This window comes from Berghia stephanieae, chromosome 15 (genome assembly GCF_034508935.2).
Source record: "Berghia stephanieae isolate SIO BIC M18660-M18661 chromosome 15, UCSD_Bste_1.3, whole genome shotgun sequence".
NCBI classification, from domain to species: domain Eukaryota; kingdom Metazoa; phylum Mollusca; class Gastropoda; order Nudibranchia; family Aeolidiidae; genus Berghia; species Berghia stephanieae.
Genome location: NC_088374.1, coordinates 8441653 through 8466652, shown reverse-complemented (window position 1 = coordinate 8466652; position 25000 = coordinate 8441653). Strand labels below are relative to the sequence as shown.

Here is a 25000-nt window from a genome sequence, read left to right as displayed (position 1 = left end):
AATGCCACCAACACTTTGAATGAGAAGGAGGAGGATGATGATGATGATGATGATGATGATGATGATGATGATGATGATGATGAGGATGATGATGATGAGGATGATGAGGATGATGATGATGATGATGATGATGATGATGATGTGGAGCTGCTCCTTTATTATATATACATCCTATTTCCATTATATTTTTATCTTATTGTTTAAATTATAACACGTCTGTACAAAAAATTTCCTTTTTGGGATGTACTAAAGTTTTATTATCATATTATTATTTTTTTTTAAATTATTATTATTATTATTATTATTATTATTATTATTATTATTATTATTATTATTATTATTATTATTATTGTTATTATTATTATTATTATTATTATTATTATTATTATTATTATTATTATTATTATTATTATTATGATAAATGTGATGATGATGATGATGATGATGATGATGATGATGATGATGATGATGATGATGATGATGATAATAATGATGATGATAATGATGATGATGAAGATGAAGATGTAATAATAGATGCCTTTGCAGATTTTAAATAATTATCTCTTCTTTTCATTTAGGTTTGAATTCAATGTTTCCCAAGGCATCAACGCTTTTGGATATAATGAACACCTAAATTTGATTGGTGAGTCGTCATCACTGCCCTACTCTGGAAAAACATGTATTTAAAATTTTGGCCAGAAAACTCATCCTTCAATGAATATCCATCGATTAAAATGACGCTCATCATGTCAAAAACTGCCAAATTTGGGACTTCGCGACGTCCCAAGTTTGAGTGTTTTAGCGAAGATGAAGGTAATTTTAATCCATCGATATTTGAAGGACAATTTTCCTGGCCAAATATTAAATTAAATGACGGATTGATTTGCCCGTTATATTTCTATTTTCTGTAAATTAATTATACTTTTTTTAAAATTTATATTTTATTGATTAACTCTTACTTCTGCTAATAATTGTCTTCCTCAACTGTAACTGTCATGGATCCTCACAGTTTAGTCTGTTCTAAGTAAAAAAATCCTCTCTTAATAATACTAATGATAATAATAATAATAATAATAATAATAATAATAATGATGATGATGATGATGATAATAATAATAATAATAATAATAATAATAATAATAATAATAATAATAATAATTATTATTATTATTATTATTATAATAATAATAATAATAATAATAATAATAATAATAATAATAATAATAATAATAATATTATTATTATTATTATTATTATTATTATTATTATTATTATTATTATTATTATTATTATTATTATTACTACTACTATAATAATAATAATAATAATAATAATAATAATAATAATAATAATAATAATAATAATAATAATAATAATAGTAATAATAATAATAATAATAATAATAATAATAATAAGCACATTTCTATAGCACCTTTCATCGACACCTCAAAGCACTTAATAAAAAAAAACACACCAAAAAAAACAAAAACAAGGACATTGTTTACCCAGGTAACAATAACATTGCAAGACCAAATCAACCAAAATATCAAAACATTAAAAGCACAAAACGGGCATCAAAAACATCATCGATTTATAAGTCACATACAATACATTTAAAATGAAATTAAGTAAATATTTTCTGAAAAGACATGTTTTCATTTTTTTAAAAATATCTGTAGAGCTCGAAAATCTCACAGATTGCTGTTGTACATGTCTGGAGATTAATATGGTGGACGCATTCCTCTCCTTCACTTCAATGGCACATGCCTATTTTGATAATCTTGTGTGTGTGTGTGTGTGTGTGTGTGTGTGTGTTTCCTGTTTCAGGAGGTTGTGTGTCCTGACCACAGTCTAAAGATTGTGACTTGGTCTTTTCTATTTAAAAGTTTATTGAAGCTCGGGTGTGTCTTGTACTAGTTGGATTTTGCATGGGCCTTGATGGTTGTCTTGATGATTGACTTGATGATTGACTTGATGATGACTTGACGATTGATTGATTTGATGATTGACTTGATGCTAGACTTGATTGATTTGATGATTGACTTGATAATTGACTTGATGCTAGACTTGATTGATTTGATGATTGACTTGATGATTGGCTTGATGCTAGACTTGATTGACTTGATGATGGACTTGATGATTGGCTTGATGATTGACTTGTTGATTGACTTGATTGACTTGATGTTTGACTTGATGATTGACTTGATGATTGTCTTGATAATTGACTTGACGATTGACTTGATGATTGGCTTGAACTAGTCTATTTACTATTTTTTTTCAATCCTCAGCTACGGCCGGCGTCAACAACCACGTTTGTCTATGGAATCCTTACGTTGTATTCAAACCCAATGGGGTGAGTACCTCACATATGTGACCCCTCGTCTCAAAACGGTATTAAGTCGGGATGATTATGGTGCTGAAAATGAAATTTGAAGCCAAAAATATCACGCTTAAGTTGGGTTAATATGCTTTATAGAGGAGGAGGAATATCAATTTTTACTGTGCTAAATACCAATGTGTCATTTTTTTGACCAGTCTAACAATAATTTGACTTTTTAGCATCTGGTCCATCCCGACATAATACCGTTTTGAGACGAGGGTTCACATATATTTAGATTAAAACCTATTACAGAGGATTCATCTTAATTCACTCATTCCAAGAGATTTTTCCTACTTTTCAAAATTGGAAAAAAATGTATAAAAAATGAGCATGTACATAGATAGTTTTATTCAACTATCATTAACATGCAAAAAACTCTAAAACATTAGCTTTGATACTACGCCTATAATTTGTCTCATACAAAAGTAATAAATAGGCATGGGGTAAAAGTAACCCGGGTAAACTACGGATATTGTCGGTGTTAGGGTTGAGTGAGTTAAGGCTACATGAAATCATATCTTATCATTTGCACCATCTGGAGTATTTATATAGGGCAATATCCACTAAATGTGCTCAAAGTGCTTTCCAAGGTATGCCCAGCCAACAGTAACACTTAATATATATGATGAAACATGAAAGGTGACACTATTGCAATTTTTTTTGTTCCAACAGAGACAACACTGTTAACAGCCAGGTACTCATTTTACACTCGAGTATGGTGAGAGAGATTGTGAGTAAAGAGCCTTTTTCAAGGACTCAACTATGCACAGAGTGAGGCTCAAACCCAGGACCTGAAATACCATAAGACCGCATAGCCGCATAAAAGGCTCTTTATACACATTGTCTCACCATACTCTAGTGTAGAATGTGTACCTTGCTGGTGACAGTATTGTATCTGTTGAAAAAATAAAAATGATGCCATGTCTCATCTCACATGTAAAGTGCAGCTATGTGGTCTTTTCGTATGACAATCGCCTTCAGATCAAAAGGTCCTGGGTTTGAGCCCAGCTCTGAGCCGTGCAAACTTCATTGGAAAATGCTCTTTACTCACGTACAAAAATTTCCTTTTGGATGAATAAAGTACATTATTATTATTATTATTATTATTATTATTATTATTATTATTATTATTATTATTATTATTATTATTATTATTATTATTATTATTATTATTATTATTATTATTATTATTATTATTATTATTATTATTATTATTATTATTATTATTATTATTTATTATTATTATTATTATTATTATTATTATTATTATTTATTATTATTATTATTATTATTATTATTATTATTATTATTATTATTATTATTATTATTATTATTATTATTATTATTATTATTATTATTATATTATTGTCTCACCATACTCAGCTTTAAAATATGTACCTGGCCGTTAACAGTGTTGTCTGTCCAGAGAAAATAAATTGTAATATCGCCTAACAGGTGTCATGTCTCGTCCTACATGTTAAGTGTTGCTGTTGGCTTGGGACCTCTTGTAAAGCACTTTGAGTACGTTTAGTGGATGTTACGATAGAAAAGCTCAAGTCTTTTGGGTTTTTTTTTTTGTTTTTGTTTTTTAATGTGTTGGGAATCCTTGTAAAGTGGCGTTAAAGCACATTTAATAATATCACACTGTGTAAATAGTCAAGTATTTTTAATGTTGTTTTTGTTTACTTGAAAAGCACTTTAAGCACAATTTAAAGGATATTGTGCTAAATAGAAACTGTATAATATATTTATATATATATATATATATATATATATATATATATATATATATATATATATATATATATATATATATATTTACACAGTGTGATATTATCAAATGTGCTTTAACGCCACTTTACAAGGATTCCCAACACATTAAAAAAAAAACAAACAAAAAAAACAAAAACAAAAGACTTGAGCTTGATATATAATAGATGTTCAAAATCTATTTCTTGTGACAAAATTTAACTTCTATCAAGATGATGTTATAAAAAAAAGAAATTTCGCTATTAGCTATTCATGTGATTCCTTTATATTATGGCTTATTTTGTTTGTTTTGTTTCCAATTGGATTCAGTAGTCTGATGTCACGTCGCCCGGCAATGGCGGCCATCTTGGTTCTAAACAAAGAAAATAATTACTTTTTATTCTTTATGCTGGCTAGAACTTTTCACATCCCTTGTGATCAGAGTGTGTAAAAGTCAAAACATGATCAAATTTATGTGTTTTTTTTTTTCTATGGATACCCTTTATGCTCGCCGGGGAAATATTTCATACGGGCGTCCGCCATTGTTTCGATAGTTTAGAGCCAGTGTTACTAAGTTACCATGCGTCATTAGGAACGAAGTGACGTTACGACTGTTGAAGAGTATTGGTATGGTCTCATTGTTGTCATGGAAATATTCTCAAACCAACGCCAACTATATTGTCCATTACAACACTGTTACAACACAGATAATCAGACCTGTTGATATGGGCACGTTGGTTTCCATGTACTTATATGATGTTTTGATTTTAGGTGCTGAGAGGTCATATGGCTAGTGTGATTCAAGTACAGTTCATCACCTCCAGGTAAATTTGTCTTTCATGATCCCTAGAAGTTAGTGTTTGTAAGTCTCTTCTTGTGTTCTTGTTCTTCTTCTCTCCCTCCTCCTCCTCGTCCTCCTCCTCCTCCTCCTTCTTCTTCCTCCTCTTTTTCTTCTTCTTCTTCTTCTTCTTCTTCTTCTTCTTCTTCTTCTTCTTCTTCTTCTTCTTCTTCTTCTTCCTCCTCTTTTTCTTCTTCTTCTTCTTCTTCTTCTTCTTCGCCATCATCATCATTATCATCATCATCATCAATCATCATCATCATCATCATCAACTACTACTACTACTACTACTACTACTACTACTACTACTACTACTACTACTACTACTACTACTACTACTACTATTATTACCACTACTACTACTACTACTACTACTACTACTACATTTGTTATCCTCATTCTCATCCAGGTCCCAGCTGATATCCTTTTCTAAGGATAAAGTACTTCGTATATGGGACGTTCAACTTCAAGTCTGCATTCAAAGATTGGCTGGAATGTTCCCCAAGGGACCTGAAGGTAAAGAATTGGGAGTAGGTACTAAGATCATAGAATGAGATTCCAGACAGCTCAGTTGGTAGTGCAGTTGATTCACAACAGAAGGGACCGAGATCGATCCCAGGTGCAGTCGAGATTCTTTTTTTTCTGACCCCCCGTCCACTCTACAGCAATTGGGTAGCTGGGTCTGTTAGATCTGGTGGAAAGTACTTTGGGATAGACTAGTGTCCTATTCAAAGGGTAGCAAGCAATTGCTATTATCCATTTCATGTTATATAAACTGGAATTAACTCAGGTTCCATGGGCTTTGAAGGGCTACCCTTTTTTTTTTTATTAAGATCATAGATTTTTTAGTCCTTGCTTGAATTTTGCAGAAGGCTCTGGGTTCGAGCCTGGCTATTATTATATTATTGTTATTATTATTATTATTATTATTATTATTATTATTATTATTATTATTATTATTATTATTATTATTATTATTATTATTATTATTATTATTATTGTTGTTGTTGTTATTTTATTTTATTTTTTAAAATGTTTTTACAATTGTTATTGTATAAAGCGCCATTGGGCATTTTAACTGGTTAATTGGTGTTGTAAAAAATGTACCCATTACATTACATTACGTTACATTACATTCCATCTCCCACAGTAACATGCACACTGTTCTTCGACGAGGGCAAGGACAGGTCTGGGCAGGAGAGAAACCGATTGTTTATCTCCTTCAACCATCAGCTGACCGTGATGGTCATGAAAAGTGAGATCAAGGACCGAGTCATGAGTCATGAGAAACCGGTCGTGTCGGCTCTTTATAATACAACCTACAATCAAGTCAGTCGCTTTTTAGTGTTTTCTGTAGGGGTTTTTCTTGTTGTTGTTGTTGTTGTTTTGTTTGTTTGTTTGTTTGTTTGTTTGTTTGTTTGTTTGTTTGTTTGTTTGTTTTTTTTTGGGGGGGGGGGGGGTGCAGGGGGGGGGGGGTTGCTCTCTTTTTTTTTTTTATCTCTCTCGCATATATCATTCTAAATGGTTTTCTTTTTATCAACGTTATCATTATCATTATATTAATTATCATAATCATCATCATCATCATCATCATCATCATCATCATCATCATCATCATCAGCAGCAGCAGCAGCAGCAGCAGCAGCAGCAGCAGCATCATTGTCATCATCAACATCATTCTCCTCATTGTCATTCTTTCTCTCGTCCTCTTCCTTCTACTCATCTTACCCCCCCCCCCCCCTTTTTCCCTCCTCCTCTTTCTCACATTTTTATTCATCGGAATATTTTTCTAAGGAAAAGTGAGATATGTTAGGTATTTACATAAAAAAAAGCCTGCTTAACCAGAGTTTATAAATCTTGGCTTCTAAAAAGTAAAATGGACGGACAATTGAAAATTTATAGCTACAATTTGGACAGGACACTAGTCTGTATTATATAATTGACCACTTATTCTGTATCAAAAAGCACCACATGGTTAAGCAGCTGAGTTGCCAATTTGGCATTTTTAACTGGCAAGACCTGGTGAAATTTTTATTTGTTTTGTTTTGTTTTTAAGGGTTTTACGGCGCTTGCAACACATTAAGGTCATATCAGTGCCAGTAAAAAAAGAAAAAAAGGGGATAGTAAAAAGTTATAGAATCACAATTAAAGTACCCACGAAAAATAAGACAAAGGGAATGTGGTTCAAATAGGGAACAGATGTAGAAACAAATACAATGCAGAGATGATTTACAAGACAAAAAAACATCATCTTCCAAAACTCTAACTATAGATTTGACTGTTTCCCTCCCAACTAGGGTATATGGCCAGGACCAGGTCAAGTAATCTCATTCCAAGACAAAAACAGAAAGCATGTTGATAAACAAATATGTAGGATAGAAGGCACAATGTGTTGTAAGCGCTGTAAAACCCTTTAAAACAAACAAACAATATAAATATATATATTCAATTTCCACCAGGTTGTGAGTGTGTGTCAGGCGGGTACCATAACCATGTGGATGATTGACACAGGTCAAAAGGTCAAACAGTTTAACAACACACATGGCAATTCAGAAGTCACGTGCCTTACCCAGGACCAGAGTGAGACGAGGCTGTACACAGGCAGTACTGATGGCACGGTTAAGGTGAGGATTGACAACACACACACACACACACACATACGCACACATACACTCACACACACATACACTCACACACACATACACTCACACACACATACATATAAACACACACATGCACACAAACACATACACACACACGCACACACACACAAACAAACGCATACATACACACTCATAGCCATTTCTTTTTTAAAAAATGAAAATGTTGAACACCACGTCTTCAAAACAGTATAGAAGTAAAAGGTTTTATTGATGATTTTGCGATAATAATATATAGTGCAATATCCACTAAACGTGCTCAACACACTTTACAAAGGGTCTCTGGCCAACAGCAACACGAAACACGTAGAATGAGACATGGCGGCTGTTATTCAGTATTACAATTTTTTCCAACAAAGAAAATTTTGTTAACTGCCAGGTACTCATTTTACACCTGAGTGTGATGAGAGAATGTGAGTACAGTCCTTTCCAAGGACTCAACTATGTACTGAGCGAGGCTCAAACCCCAGAACCTTTCAATCCAAAAGTGAGTGTCATACCACTAGATCATATAGCCGCACAAAAATTTATTGAAAATAGAAAGTTGATTGCAGAATACATAAGTTTAAGGATTGTAATGTGTTCATTCATACATACATTTCATTCGTCCATAGTGTTTCATTCATTGTGTTTTGTTGATAAAGGGGAAACCCGAAATGTCCACAGTATCTGTCTTCGTCTAATAAATTGAAGCTTACAATCCAATATTTATCATTATTTTCTCCTTTGAGCTTCAAGAAGCAACATTTTCATTGTCGTTAAAGCTTGAGTGGGTAAATTGTTGATTTTTAAAGTTAACCAAAGCGACTAAAATTTTTAACTCTTAAAAAAATTACAAATTTTAAAATTTTCAAATAGGCAGGTTTGTGTTACGGCCATGGCCGACTAGAGTTACGTCATGGTTACGGCAATTCCGCCTGACCACGAGAGGAAAGCTCGACAATCAACATCATCCACCACTCCATTAAGGAGCATTTATACAGTGCAATATATCCACTAAACATGCTCAAAGTGCTTTACAAGGGGTCCTAAACAACATCACAACCCGTGGGATGAGACATGATGCTATTAGGCAATATTACAATTTTTAAAATTTTTTTGGGTTAGAGACAATGCTGTTAACTGCCAGGTACTAATTTTACACATGAGTTTGGTGAAAGAATGTGAGTAAAGAACCTTTTTCAAGAACTGAACTTTGTGCCGCTCAGAGATCCGAAAGAGAGTGTCATACCAAAAGACCACATAGCCTCACATTCAAGCTAAAGCAACTAACTGTGCTATTATCTTTATTTTCATAATCACTTTGGGGGATCTGGATAGCTCAGTTGGTAGAGCACTCACTTCACATGCAAAGGGATTGAGATTGATCCCGAGAGCAATGGGAATTTTTTCTGACCCTCCTGTCCACCCAGCAGTGAATGGGTAGCTGAGTCTGTTAGATATGGCAAAAAGTACTTTGCATTAAACTAGCATCCTATCCGAAGGATAGCAAGCAATTGCTATTGTCCATTTCACACTATAGAAACTGGGGTAAACTCCGGCTCCATTAGCCGAATGGCTTTGAAGGACTACTTATTGTCACATTGTTCTCAACAGGTGTGGGATTTCAATGGTCACTGCTACCACAGTCTAGAATGTTCTGGAGGACAACCAGCCGATATCGGACATATCCTGGTCCTCAAGAGGACCGTCCTTGTAGTGGGCTGGGCCAAGTGCATAGCTGTGTTTAGAAACAGTGCCTTTAGGGAGTTTCTTGTCCTTCCCAGCGACTGGAAGGGAGGGCAGGTAAGTTCACAGATATGTTGTACAACTGTATAGCTAAAATAAATAATTGAGCTTTTATATAGAGCAATATCCACTAAACTTGCTTAAGCATTTTACAAGTATTATGTTCAAAATTCTATGCTATACTTTCAAATGTTTTAATAAGACAGCTCCTGTATACCTACAAAACATGGTTAATCTCTATGTGCCAGAGAGAGAACTTAGATCCAGTGGTCAAGTTCTTTTCCAGGTTCGTCACTGTAGATCGTCTTTTAGTGAGAGATCTTTTAGCCAGTCAGCACCCGTCTTATGGAACCAACTGCCTTCATCCCTCAAAAAATGTCTGACATTTGAAAACTTTAAAAAGAAACTTAAAACACATCTCTTTAGGAAATCATTTGATGTTTCACATTTCTATTAGTATTAGGCCTACATATTATAGATATCCTAAATTTTCATCTTGTAGCACAGTGCGTGGTAATTAAATTACAAATTGATTAATGCTATTCCAATATGATAGATTTTATGCTTAAATTATCAATTTATTGTTGTGTTTTATTTGCATTGTAAAGCGCCTCTGAGCACATTGTGGATCTAGGCGCTATATAAATTCATTCATTCATTCATTCAAGGGGTCCCTGACCAACAGCAACACTTAACATGTAGGACGATACATGACGCCTGTTAGGCATTATTACATTTTTTTTGGACAGAGACAACGCTGTTAATGGCCAGGAACTCATTTTACTCCTAACTCTGGTGAGAGAATGTGAGGCAAAGAGCCTTTTCCAAGGACTCAACTATGTGCCGAGCAAGGCTCGAACCCAAGACCTTTCGATCCGAAAGCGAGTGTCATACCAGAAGACCACATAGCCGCATAGCTACCAAAAAGTAATGAACAAACATGAATATAACAGCCTTGTAAAAAAGAACAAATATCAAACACAAAATGTTTTGGACTTAAAGCTATTCTTCAACCAATAGCTACACAATAAAAACATTTTTTAAAATGGCTGTATCAACGACATGGGAGTTTTTATGCTCCATATAGGTATGATAATAATCATAATGTAAATCATTGATACCACACTTATTCCATATACCGGCAGCTCTAGGTGCCTTTTCAATACAATAATCAATGCTACAATTACTTATCATACAAAAAACATAAGACATTCATACTTTCTACAGACTGTCATCTGCATTTTTTGCGGCCGCAAATATCAGGGCGATCCACAAATTTTGGCAAATTTCCCAAAATTGGCAAATCATGGCAAATTTTTGTGAAAATTGGCAAATCGCGTGGCAAATTTTGGGAAAAAAAAAGAAGCGAAAAGAAAACAAGGAAAAAAAAAGTGCGAAACTTGAGAAATGTTGCAGCTTTGCCTGGGCCCGAACCAAGGGAAAAAAGTTTGGGCGCATAAATTGCTTTACATATTGTAAATTAATAAATGTAGCCTCCTTAAATGTAATAAAATGTCTTTTATATATTTTTTTTCTGTATCGCGTGTTAATTTTTTACTGAAACGCTTAGTTCTCCTCGGCAAATTTTTGGACAAATTTCTGTCTTTTTGGCAAATTTCTTGGCAAATTTTGGCAAATTTTAGGTCCCAATTTGGCAAAAAATGCAGAACAGTACAGAGAAGACCTACAAACGATCTCCTCTGTCATCTATCTGGAATTGAGTATGTATAAATTATGTCTATATTGTTATTTGTTGTTGGTTGAAGAAGGGTTTTGAGCCCGAAACGTTCCGTGTTGGGTGTTTAGGTATTTTTTTAAGCTGTTATTTATTCATTTTTGTTTATTACTATTTTACAGTCCATAGCTTCTAGAAGCTTTGTATAATTTTGATATGTAAGGTCAAATATTTTATTTTTGTTTCTCCCTTTCAGGAACACGCCGAAGATATTCTATGCTGTACTTTTACAGGACCAAACTCATTAGCTACAGGTCAGTTTTTTTGCTCATGGTGTTCTGTTTCCTTTTTTCTTGAGCTTGGAAAAAAAAAATAAAAAAAAAATTTTTTTAAACATTTAAAAAAAATTTTTTTTTTTTAATTAAAAAAAAAACATAAAAAATAAAAATTATATATATATTTTATTTTATTTTTTTTTTTTTTTAATTTTTTTTTTTTATTTTTTTTTTTTAATTTTTAATTATTTTTTTTTTAATTAAAAAACAAATAATTTTTTTTTGAATGTTAAAAAAATTTTTTTTTTTAATTATATATATATATATATATATATATATATATATATATATATATATATATATATATATATATATATATATAGAGAGAGAGAGAGAGAGAGAGAGAGAGAGAGAGAGAGAGAGTGAGTGAGAGGTAGAGAGAGAGAGAGCAATATCTACTAAACATGCTCAAAGCACTTTCCAAGGGGTCCCTAGGCAACAGCAACACTTAATATGTAAGTGTAAGACAACACGTGACGCCTGTTAGGTGATATGACATACTTTAAATCATCTCCTTACCAACTACAGATTTTATTTTTTATCTTCTTCCTTTCTTTCAAGGCTCCTAGGGGTCCTGATAGCTCAGTTGGTAGAGCATTCGCTTCACACGCAAAGGGACCAAGATCGATCCCGGGTGCAGTCGAGATTTTTTTCTGACAAGTTCACCCAGCAGTGAATGGGTAGCTGAGTTTGTTAGATTTGGTGGAAAGTACTTTGCAATAGACTAGCGTCCTATCCAAAAGGATAGCAAGAAATTGCTATTGTCCGTTTCACGCTATAGAAACTGAGATAAACTCCGGCTCCGTGGGCCGATTGGCTCTGAAGGACTACTTTTTTTCAGACCTGCCTATTTGAAATTGGAAAAAAATTCGTAGTTTTCAGGGGTAATAACATAGACATTATATATAACTACTTTTAAAGAATACCAGTTGTGTTTCAAAACATTAAATTTATGCTTTAAATGCTTTTATGTACTAGTTCTAGCATCATAACTTTGTATTCAATAAAGTCTTTGAATTAAAAATCTTTCTATAATTGTCAATTAGGACCCAAAAATTCGTAGTTCTACGAAATTTTCATAGTTGTTGGTAGGTCTGCTGGGTGGGGTCCTGACCTCCAATAGTGGGCAGGGAGGTCACTCACTGTGTCTTCTATCACCCTATATCTGGGAGGGATTACTGACCTCCCATAGTGAGCAGGGAGGCACTTACTGTCTCTTCTATCCCCCTATATCTTCTTTCCAACATTCTTTCTGTCTTGGAATGAGATTATTTGGTTTTGTCCTGGCCCTGGCCGGACCCCGGCTGGGAAGGAAACAGTCAAATGTTAGAGTTTTGGGAGATGATACTTTTTTGTATTGTACATAGTCTCTCTGTTATCCAATGTATTAACTTTGAGTGTGTTCTTCTTAGTTGGAACCTGTGCTCGTTGTCAGGATGAAACAGTTGGATGATCTTAAACTAAGTACTTTGATAGTGTGCTCTTGGAATCTATACCTGTTCCCTATTTGAACCAGTTCCCCTTTGTCTTACTTTTTCTTTGGTGCTTTAATTGTAATTCTAAGACTTTTTTTACTATCCCATTTTCTTCTTTTTTTACTGGCGATGATATGACCTAAATAATAATAATAATAATTTTTCTTTATTGTCCTAAAAAAAGTGGCAATTTTTCATTTGGTTACTCATTTATAACAATACAATATATTGACATAGATACACTCACACATATACATACTATTAGTAACATCGTAGTCATTGTCACCATCATCGGCTTGTGTTGCAAATGTGTTGCAAGCGCCGTAAAAGCCTTAATAAGACCAATAGGCAAATCTGCTTTTTTACTTTTTTTCAAGGTTCCTATGATGGTGAGATAATAATTTGGAACACAAATTCAGAGCACGCCTCCAGACGATGCAGCCAGAGGTCTCGGCGTGGTCTCAAGTCAAGGGGAAGAACAAGAGCTGGTGGCTCTGGGAACCAAGTAGGAAGTTATCTTTTTCAAAAACCTGAGATTTTATATAGTCTATATCCTTTAAACATGCTCAAAGCGCTGTCCCTAGCCAAACAGCAATACTTAGTATGTAGAACGAGATATGACGCCTGTTAGGCGATATTACATAATATTTTTCCTGACAGAGGCAATGATTTTAATGGCCAGGTATTCGTTTTACACCAGAGTATGGTGAGTGAATGTGAGTAAAGAACCTTTTCCAAGGACTCAACAATGATTTGAACCCAGGACCTTCTGATACACAGGAATGTGTCATACCACAAGTTCACATAGCAGAACAATAAGAAAAATGTTATTTTAACTCACTCAACTCTAATAGAGAACTATCTCAGTGTTTGACTGGGGCTATTTTAATTCCTTACAAAGGAGCATACCATTTCCTGCCCCATCTTGGTTTTTGTTTATTCGTCTTAACAATGGCACAACCACATTATCTCATTCGTATGTAGTGTTTCATTCATCCTGTTTTATTGATAAAGGGGAAACCGGAAACGTCCATTTTATCTGTTTTCGTATATTAAATTGAAGCTTCCATTCAATTTCACATTAAAATTTATTTCTTCGAGCAGCAACATTTACATTTTTTTTTTATTGTGGAATCTTAGAACTCAACAGTTGGCGATGGGCAGCATAGCTCTAGCCTCAAGCTTCCAGAACTTTCTCAGGAAGGGACGGGGACCAATTCCATATTTGGGAGGATTACTAAGTCAGCCAGGTCACGTGCTGGTTCAGCACAGCAAAAGGCTGACAAGGCAGCGGCAGAGCTGGCAAGGAAGTCACAGAGCCAAGGAAGTACGGAGGAACAGGTTGGTCAATTCTGATATTTTTCTACTTTAAAAAAAATCTAAAGAAGTATAGAGGAACAGGTTGGTCAGTTTTGATATTTTTCTACTAAGTAGAGCATTTATATAGCACATTCTCCACTAAACGTGCTCAAAGTGTTATACAAGGGCCCCCTGCCTAAGAAATAGCAACACTTAAAATGTAGGACAAGACATGATGTCTGTTAGATGATATTGCATTTGATCAGAGAGAGAGAGACAATGCTGTTAACGGCCAAGTACTCATTTCACACCTGAGTATGGTGAGAGAATGTGAGTAATGTGTATTTTCAAAGGACTCATCTACGCACCGCTCAGAGTGGGTCTCAAAACCTGGACCTTCTGATCCGAAGGTGAGAGTTGTAACACTAGACCACAAAGCCGCACAGGCAACCATAAGGGCAAGATAGACAATGGAATATGGCATTACATAGCAACCCAAAAGACCCACTTTTACATATTTTTTTTCCTTGGACAAGATCACTTTCTCCTCAAATTGCTAGTATAAAGACACAATTAGATCCATTATTAATTCAATATGCGGATATGTGGTCTAGTGGTATGACACTTGCCTTCAGATCAGAAGGTCCCGGGTTTGGGTCTGAGCAGCACATAGTTGAGTTCTTGGAAAAGGCTCTTTACTCACATTCTCTCAATGTACTCAGGTGGTAAATGAGTATCTGGCTATTAACAGCATTGTCTCTGTCGGAAAAAAAGTTGGAATATGGCCTAACAGGCATCATGCCTGGTCCTACATGTTAAGTGTTGCTGTTGGCTAGGGACACCCTGTAAATCACTTTGAGCACATTTTTGTAGATATTGTTCTATATAAAAGCTCAAGTCTGAATGCGAGTGTCATACCCCAAGACCACGTAGCCAGACACTGCTATTTCATTTATTTCAATCAATATCTCTCACTCATCTTTTGACCTCCCATGGTGCGGCTATGTGGTCTAGTCGTATGACACTCGCTTTTGGATCAGAAGGTCCTGGGTTTGAGCGCATGGTTGAATCCTCGGAAAAGACTCTTTACTCACATCCTCTCACCGTACTCAGGTGTAAAATGAGTATCTGGCTGTTAATAGCAGTGTCTCTGTTGGAAAAAAAAAAATTGTAGTATCGCCTTACAGGCATCGTGTCTCGTTCTCCATGTTATGTGTTACTGTTGGTCAGGGACCCTTTGTAAAGCACATTGAGCATGTTTAGTGGTATTGCTCTATATGAAAGCTCAATATTTATATGGTGAACAGGAGATCACTCGTGCTGTGTCTTCTATCCCCCTATATCTGTTTTCTGAATTGCTTTCTCTCTTTGTCTTCGAATGGGATCACTTGATTTTGTCCTTGCCCTTGACAGAGTCCATGGCTGAGGGAAAAACAGTCGAATGTATAGTGTTAGATTTTGGAGATGATATTATTTTTCCTTGTAAATTATCTCTCTTTTATGTACTGTTTTAAATTTCATTTTGATCACATTATTTGTAAATATTTGAGCTTATTCCTCTTAGTGGGAGCTTGTGCTATGTCTAGATGAGACTCAAACTAAGTACACTGATAGTATACTCTTGGAATCTACATCTGTTTCCTAATTGAACAATTCCCCTTTATCTTACTTACGCTTCTGTGCTTTCATTTGTAAGTATCTTATAAAAAAAAAATAATTTTGGACTTTCCAATTTTCTTCTTTTTTTTTTTACTAGGTAATGTAATTGTTGATGCTTGAATCCCAAAGAAATAAATGACAATGTGAAATCGAATATATGGTTCAATTTAATAAACGAAAATAGATGATGTCGACATTTAGGATTTCCTCTTTATCCACAAAAGATGATGATTGAAACACTACTTATGAATGAGAAATGTGAGGATAAAATCAATGTGCTTCTCACATAATATTTCACTCGTCTGTAGTGTTTCATTCATTATGTTTTGTTGACAAAGGGGAAACTCGAAACATCTTTTCGTTTCTTGAATTGAAGCTTACATTCAATTTCACATTGTTATTATTTTTTTTTTTAACTGGCTCTGAATTGATCTACATGTGTCATAAAACCGTTAAAAACACAAACATTTTGACATGTACTCAGTAAATCTCTTGAAAATATAACACTTGAAGGCTTTCTGGAGGTTAGCACATTAAGAGGAATTTATTTCAGAAACGTTTCCTTTTATACCAAAAAGGGGCAACAACTACAAATGACAAGAACAATGAACTACCAACAACATAGGTAAACAATAAATGTAATTATCATCTACTAAGGTCAGTAAGGGGATATAACTCATGACAAACTATACTCAATAAATATATTACACGATTGTCTCTCTTTGCCCATTCATACAATGTTTCTAAAAGTCAATCTCTTACCCAGAATGAGTTTGGCTGGGCTGTGGCACGCCTTATCTTCCTGGAAAGCCGGAAAGGAAACAGTGCAAGCGGCGGTGCCAATCTCATCTCATGTGGAGGAAATGGATTCGTTCGGTTCTGGAATACAGCTAGGAGTGCTCTGGTTGCCGAGTTTGTAGCTCATCAAAATGGTGGGTACCATTGTGTTTCTTCTTTTGTAGCTCATCAAAACGGTGGGTACCATTGTGTTTCTTCTTTTGTAGCTCATCAAAATGGTGGGTACCAGTGTGTTTCTTCTTTTGTAGCTCATCAAAATGGTGGGTACCAGTATGTTTCTTCTTTTGTAGCTCATCAAAATGGTGGGTACCATTGTGTTTCTTCTTCTTCTTCTTCTTCTTCTTCTTCTTCTTCTTCTTCTCCTCCTCCTCCTCCTCGTCCTCCTCGTCCTCCTCCTCTTCTTTTTTCTTCTTCTTCTTCTTCTTCTTCTTCTTCTTCTTCTTCTTCTTCTTCTTCTTCTTCTTCTTCTTCTTCTTCTTCTTCTTCTTCTTATTCTTCTTCTTCTTCATCATCTTCTTCATCTTCTTTGTTCAGGCAGACACCATCATGCGTCATGTTGTATGATTGGCCTGGACTTGGTGCTGTCACTATTTCTTCTGGCAGATTGTTTGACTTGTTCATATCATCATTGATTTTACATATGTGACCCATATTCTCAAAGCAGTTTTACGTCGGAATGAACCAGATGCTAAAAAGTTAAAGTCAAGCCAAACTGGTAAAAAATTTAATGATTGCGATTATAATTTGGCACTTGGGATCCATGGCTCAGTTAGTAGAGCACTCGCTTAACAATCAAAGGGACTGAGATTGATCCCGGGTGCAGTAGAGATTTTTTTCCCGACCTCCCCCCTGTCCACCCAGCAGTGATTGGGTAGCTGGGTCAATTAGATCTGGTAGAAAATACTTTGCAATAGACTACCGTCCTATCCAAAGTGCAGCAAGCAATTTATATTATCCGTTTTATGCTATAGAAACCAGGATAAACTTGGGCTCCATAGGCTCTGCAGCACTAAAGGACTTTTCTATTTAGCACTCTAAAATATGATATTCATTCTCTTCAATAAAACATACAAACTCAACGCAAGTCTGATATTTCATCTCCATTATCCCGACATAAAACCGTTTTGAGGCAAGGGGTCACATCTTATTATTGTAAGGGACTTACTTACTTATCCGAACCAGCGACCACCTGAGCTCTAGCCCTTCGGTCTTGTGCCATGACGTAGAAGTTAGATGTCTTTTGTAGTTGTTCCAGGTGACTATAAAGTGTGTTACTGATGCTTGGATTTGGTGGGAGGAATGTGCATCTCAGGTCTTCAAGAGGTTGACATTCAAGCAAGTGGTGTGTTACTGTTTCATTGGGGTGTTGACATAGGGGGCAGGAAGGGGATGTGTCTTTTGTAATTTTGCTTAAATGGTTGTTGAGCGGTATGTGTTGTGTTCTTAGTTGAAAGATGATGCTTTGCTGGTGTCTTCTGAGCTTATTTAGGCAATCAGTCTTTACAGGAGTGGTCATATGGGAAAACATACATCTACCCGTGGTGCTCATTGCCCAACTGTTCATCCATTCTTCTCTCTTATTTGTTTTGATTATATTGTAAGTGACAAGTTCCACATACTATCATATCAGCAAAAAAGTATTGACACAGTGTATAGTATTGAATTTTTACATACCATTGTGTGTTTTAAAATCATGATTTATTATTCCAAGTCCACTAGTAGATTTTAGTTATTTAAATTTTTTTAAAAACAAACAAAAAACAAATTGAACTTTTACATAGTGCAAAATCCTCTAAACATGCTCAAAGTGCTTTACAAGGGGTACCTGACCAGCAGCAACATTTAACATTTAGAATGGGACATGACGTCTGCTACAATTTTTCGGACAGAGACAATGCTGTACTCATTTTACACTTGAGTACAGTGAGAGAATGTGAGTAAAGAGCCTTTTACAAGGACTCAACTATGCGCTGAGCAAGGCTCGAACCCAGGACCTTTGGATCCAAAAGCGAGTGTCTTACACAAAGCCACACTATTTTACAAAAAGTAGTACTTCTTAGTCATTGAGCCCATAGAGCCGTGGTTTATCCCAATTTCTATAGCCTGAAATGCACAGTAGCAATTGCATGCTACCCTTTGGATAGGATTCTAGTCTATCACAAAGTACTTTCTACCAGTTTTGCAGACCCAGCTACCCAATCACTGCATGGTCGACAGTAGGGTTCAGAAAAAAAAATCTCAATTTCACCCGGGATCGAACTCAGTTCTTTTGAGTGTGAAGCAAGTACTCTACCAACTGAGCTCTTTTGTAGAAAGTAGGATTGAATTACATTATTGTTTTTACCTTTTAAGACCGGCCGCATTGTGCGGCCATTGGCCAATAGAACAGATTCTTCTCTGGCCGCACAGTGCAGGCAATGGCGCTGAAAGAGTTAACAACATTTAGAAAATTTATCAACTTTTACATTTACGATCTTTTTGTCATTTTCAGCGGGTAGTATCATCATGACCTGTGATGCCGCCAATCATTACCTGTGTACAGCAGATGTGGATGGTGTGGTCAAAGTGTGGGACATTCACGAATACGCCTTGTTACAGACTGATGACATCATCACAGAACCACCTCGTAAGATTTTTATTTATTTATTTTTTTTTTTCATTTTTTGAGTACAAAAATTACCAGAGGAGATGGGTTTAAAATCTATATTATAATACCCCTTTTGTAGTCTTTTATAGGAATAAACTGGTGGTCTAGTTTAAAATGTATCAAAGGCCGATTTTTACGAAATCGTTTTAATGACTTACACAATTTATAAAGAAGGTCAAGGTAAGCAGTCATTCATCGGAAAATTAAGGACTCCTGACCTTTACTTTTTAAAATGATTTTCCGTGCCTCTGCATTTAAAATGCATGAAAGACTGCTTATGATGTAATCTTGTTATTGACGTACACAATTTGTATGGAAGGTCAAGGTAAACAGTCATTCATCAAAAAATTAAAAGACTCCTGACCTTTACCTTTTACAAAAAATACACTTTTTTTTACCTTTTAAAATGATTTTCCATACCTCTACACTAAACTGAACTTGTATTGAACTTGCTACGTCATTTAAATAATGCAAACAAAGGGGAGTAATATGCAACAGGGGATTTTTTTTGTTTTGAATTAATCTAAAATTGGCTGCTAATTTCGTCTTCCTTTTAAATTCTATCTAATATTTTTATATTTTGATATCTATTGACTTTAACAAAGATTTTAACAGGAAACTGTACAACTGGGGTGTTATAATACCGTTTTTGACCAATATTGAATATTTTATAACCTCTAAGAAAGATTCCCAAGGTGGGGCTGACCTACAGTCCAAAAATCCAAAATTGTATATCGACAGGAGATACAAAACTAGCATAGGGGGGAATTTTTTTAAAAACCAGAACTATAAAACTTTGGGACAGTACCAAGTATCAATTCCTGATTTATTTATGATAAAATTTAAAAAACACTGGATAGTCAAAGGTCAGTTGACCTAAATGACGTTCCACAGTACTTTATTTATTGCCATAGTGGGATATAGTGAATTGAATTTTAATTTGAACACTGCAAGTCACTTGAAAAAGTATCTTTTTTTTCTTAATCTGTTGCATTGTCTATAGCCAGGTACTTATTCTTACCAGACCCGAGTAGGTCATGTCTGTAATGTGTTCAAATTCATTGTTTCAATTGCATCAGAATTCAAAATTGCAAATTTTTTCTTCTTATAAACAAAATTGAATGTAACACGATAAAAAAAAAGTAATGTATATTTATGTTTTTATTATTTTCTTTTGTTTTTGTTGAAGAAGGGTTTTGAGTCCAAAACGTTTTGTGTTTGGTATTTTGTTCTTTTTTCGAAACGTGTTATATTCATTTCTGTTTATAAGATGAAAAAAAAAACCTTGAACTTTTACATAGCGCAGTATCCATTAAGCATGCTCAAAGTGCTTTACAAAGATAATAAATTTTGTTTCAGCAATGAAAACTGTATACCAAGCCCATCAAGATCAAATCAACAGTCTTGTCATGTGTGAAAGGAATGAACGCCCCCTCATCATTTCTGCTTCCTCTGACTGTAGCATTGCCTTGTGGGATATCTATGGCAACCGCATTGGGATTTTTGGACAAGTAATTTTAACGTTACATTATGACGTCATCGAAATTGCCTCAATCTATTTTTAATGTGACCCTCCATCTCAAAGGAGTATTATGTCGGGATGCTTTGGTTGCTGGAAATAGAGTTTATAGCCACAAAGATGAAACTTGGAGTCAATTTTTATTTATTATGGTGGAGAGTGGAGACAATTTCTTACGTTGCAAAGAGCTCAAAATTCATATTTTCTGTTATATAGATTCTAAATTCATATTTTGGGGGGTCTGATCACTTCTGACATAATACCATTTTGAGACGATGGGTCACAATTAAGCGTTTTATTTTTGTTTGTTTTTTAAATTGTTTTGTTTTTTAATCAATAGCTATTTTTATTTTTGCTCTTCTGTGTGTTCATCTAATTGTTCTTGAATAAATCGAGTTGGAATTTTTTATTTTTTAAACTGTTTACTAACATACACTGCTGCTATTGATATCATTATGGTATACATTTTATATATATATATATGTAAATTTTGTATATTTATTTTTTACGTGCATTGAGCATCACACAGTGATGAAAATGACAATATATCTATCATTCATTCTTTTTTTCTCATCTATCCATTTTAAAGTAGAATGAAATCAAATAGCTAGAGTGATGTCTATTTCTATTTGTCTTCGTCTTTGTTATCCAATATTTAATGCTGTATTGTTTTCTTTCTTCCCTTTCCAAGGAGGAACATTGGAAAATAGATCCATATAACCCAGAGGAGGAATTCGAAGAGGAAGAAGAAGAAGTCGTAAGTATAATTTTATTACTTCACAGACTACTTGTTGTATTAACTTTTTCAGGCTCTATTCGCATTTCTTTCACAAAATGGCTGACACCTGATTGAGGCAGCATGAGAATGGCAAGCTAAGACAAAGCAACATTCGAATTTGGTGCAAAATCTCAATTAAAATACCTCCTAAGGCCAATTGAATGTTCTTATGAAAGAAATGATACTATTGGTTCAATTTATAGTACTTTTGTAGAAAGTAGGATTGGATTACATAATTGTTTTTGCCTTTCAAGACCGGCCACACTCTACTATGGCCATTGGCCAGTAGAACAGAATCTGCTCTGGCCGCACAGTGTGGCCAATGGCGCTGAAATAGTTAAAACTCCTATACATAATTGATGTCCTTTGCTTTAAATGTATCGACAAAACAGCTCCTTCATATTTAAATTTATGCATTTCATTGTACTCTCCTTCCAGAACTTTAAGATCTAGTGATCATCTCCTATTAACTGTTCCCCCCAAAAAAAGGCTCTGAAAAGTTTTCCGATATGTCTTTTTCTCATGCTGCCCCTTCTATTTGGAACTTTCTTCCTATTTCTTTAAGAAATGCAATACAGAGACTACTTTTAAGACAAATATGAAAACATGTTTTATTAGAAAATATCTGATTGATTGATACCAGTTTTCATCATTGAGCTTTTTTAAATATAGCACAATATCCACTAAAGCGCTTTATAAGGCGTCCCTGACCAACAGCAACACGTAACATGTAGAACTAAACACGATGCCTGTCAGGCGATATGTCAATTTTTTCTGATGGAGACAAAAGCTGTCAATGGCCAAGTTCTCATTTTACACCTGAGTATGTTGAGAGATGGTGAGTTAAGAGCCTTTTCCAAGGACTCAACTATGTGCTGAGCGAGGTCCTGGGTTTGAGCCCTGCTTCAGGCACTTTCGTCATTTTTCCTTGGGCAAGATTATTAACCCACAATTTGCTCACTTGGACATTATGGGTGATTCCTGTTGACAGCTGACATTTTGTTTAATGAATTATCAATATTCCTTCGTGGATTGCCTAGGGGACGATATCTTATAATGTCGTGGCAGAAGGGCATAAAAAAAGAAAGAAAGAGATTGAAAACGTGCCTAGAGCGGTTTGTGTGGTATAGGTGCTGTATAAATATTTACATTATTTATTATTATTAAGTATATAGTGATAGATCTACAGCGAGTTATATAATAATAATAATAATAATAATAATAATAATAATAATAATAATAATAATAATAATAATAATAATAATAATTATAATTATAATAATAATAATAATAATAATAATAATAATAATAATAATAGTAATAATAACAATAATGCTGAAAACTTATAAAGCGCTATAACTCCGAGACACCAGACTCTAAGCGCTTAAATTACAAATTACTTTGGCTGACACATACTCATTCACACACACAAGCATACACACACACACACACACACACACACACACAGACACACAACTCTCAATAGAAACCAGACAGACCTATCTTGCTTCTCATAACATCTACTAAAGACGAAACAGATATGTTTTAAGCGAACGTTTAAAAATAGACAAAGATTCTTTTTCACGAATGCTCTGTGGTGAGGCATTCCAAACAGAGGGTCCGAAATGAGAAAAGGATCTCATTCCAGCATTTTTCCATATTCGAGGGACAACTAGTTTGGTGGAATCACTGGCCATATGATATTGATTTTTAATTTACACTGAAACACTGTACTCTAAGTCTAAGCTATTTACAATTTTTTTTAAATTCCCGGTGACAGAATAGATTACCTTTGACACAAAGGACTAAATAAAAACTTGAGCTTTTAAAAAATATAGCGCAATATCCCCTACATGTGTTCTAATCACTTCTCAAGAGTCCCTGGCCAATAGGATTCAATAGTCGTAACGTCACTTCCTTCCTAATGACGCATGGTAACTTAGCAACACTGGCTCTAAACTATCGGAACAATGGAAGACGCCCGTATGAATATTTCTCCGGCGAGCATAAAGGGTATCCAGAGGAAAAAAAAACACATGCATTTGATCATGTTTTGACTATTACACATTCTGATCACAAGCATATGAAAAGTTCTAGCCAGCATGAAAAATAAAAAGGAATGATTTTCTTTGTTTAGAACCAAGATGGCCGCCGTTGCCGGAAGGCGTGACATCAGACTATTGAATCGTATTGCAACACTCAACATATAGGACAAGACATGATGCCTGTTAGTCAAAATTACAATTTTTTTCGTACAGGTTCTCATTTTATTTTCAAGTACATTGGGAGAATGCAAGTAAAGAGCCTTTTTCAAGGACTCAACTCAAGGGCTCTGAGCGGTGCATAGTTGAGTCCTCAGAAAAGACTCTTTACTCAAATTCTCTCATCGTACTCAGGTGAAAATTGAGTACCCGGCCGCTAACAGCATTGTCTCTAAAGAAAATACATAATTTCACCTCATGCTACATGTTAAGTGTTGCTGTTGGCTTGGGACCCCTTGTAAAATGCTTTGAACCCATTTAGTTGATATTGCATTATATAAAAGCTCAGGTCAATATTATTATCATTATTGTTATTATTATTATTATTATTATTATTATTATTATTATTATTGTTATTATTATTATTATTATTATTATTATTATTATTATTATTGTTATTATTATTATTGTTATTATTATTATTATTATTATTATTATTATTATTATTATTATTATTATTATTATTATTATTATTATTATTATTATTATTATTATCATCATCATCATCATTCTAAAGTAATATTTTTGTCTCATTGCAAATCATGTTCTTCAGTGATTTATTTATTTTTTTTTTGTAGGAAGTAGAAGAGGAAGCAGAAGTGGTTTGTATCAGCCCTGAGGAAGACAGCGAGTGGGAACCAGAAGAGGCAGCAGTGGTTGATCCATCCAGCTATAGAATCAACACATGGGATCGGACAGTCTTAGGTTTGTTTATTTATTTATTTGCGCCTTTGTTGTATGGAGCATAGAAATAATAAAGGTATATTAGAAAAAGAAAAGAGATTTTATACAGTGCATTATTCACTTAACAGGTTTAATGCGCTTTTCAAGGGGTCATAGCCAACAGTAACACTTAACATGTAAGACGAGACATGACACCTATTAGACGATAAAATTACAATTTTTTTTTTTCTGACATTAATTATTAATGTATTTTGTCTATCCACCTATGTATTGTATTTTTTAATTTGAAACATTGTGAACCAAATGACAAAATTTGTAATTTTTGGGGGGACAATAATGATTATATATTATTATTATTATTATTATTATTATTATTATTATTATTATTATTATTATTATTATTATTATTATTATTATTATTATTATTATTATCATTATCATCATCATTATTATTATTATTATTATTATTATTATTATTATTATTATTATTATTATTATTATCATTATCATTATTA

At 34.1% G+C, this 25000-nt stretch overlaps 1 protein-coding gene across 1 annotated transcript in view; it reads left to right on the top strand.

The window, feature by feature from the left end:
* The window catches only part of LOC144960324 (cilia- and flagella-associated protein 337-like), a 50031-nt gene that overhangs the window by 18987 nt on the left and 6044 nt on the right, over positions 1-25000 (top strand). The window contains exons 13-27 of the mRNA XM_078893389.1: positions 579-643; positions 2289-2353; positions 4901-4953; positions 5377-5483; positions 6118-6296; positions 7427-7591; positions 9224-9412; positions 11287-11344; positions 13218-13345; positions 13981-14181; positions 16565-16730; positions 19088-19222; positions 20603-20754; positions 21454-21519; positions 24380-24506. Of these exons, the coding sequence (XP_078749515.1) occupies positions 579-643; positions 2289-2353; positions 4901-4953; positions 5377-5483; positions 6118-6296; positions 7427-7591; positions 9224-9412; positions 11287-11344; positions 13218-13345; positions 13981-14181; positions 16565-16730; positions 19088-19222; positions 20603-20754; positions 21454-21519; positions 24380-24506 (1856 nt within the window). The remainder of the gene's footprint in view (positions 1-578; positions 644-2288; positions 2354-4900; positions 4954-5376; positions 5484-6117; positions 6297-7426; positions 7592-9223; positions 9413-11286; positions 11345-13217; positions 13346-13980; positions 14182-16564; positions 16731-19087; positions 19223-20602; positions 20755-21453; positions 21520-24379; positions 24507-25000) is intronic.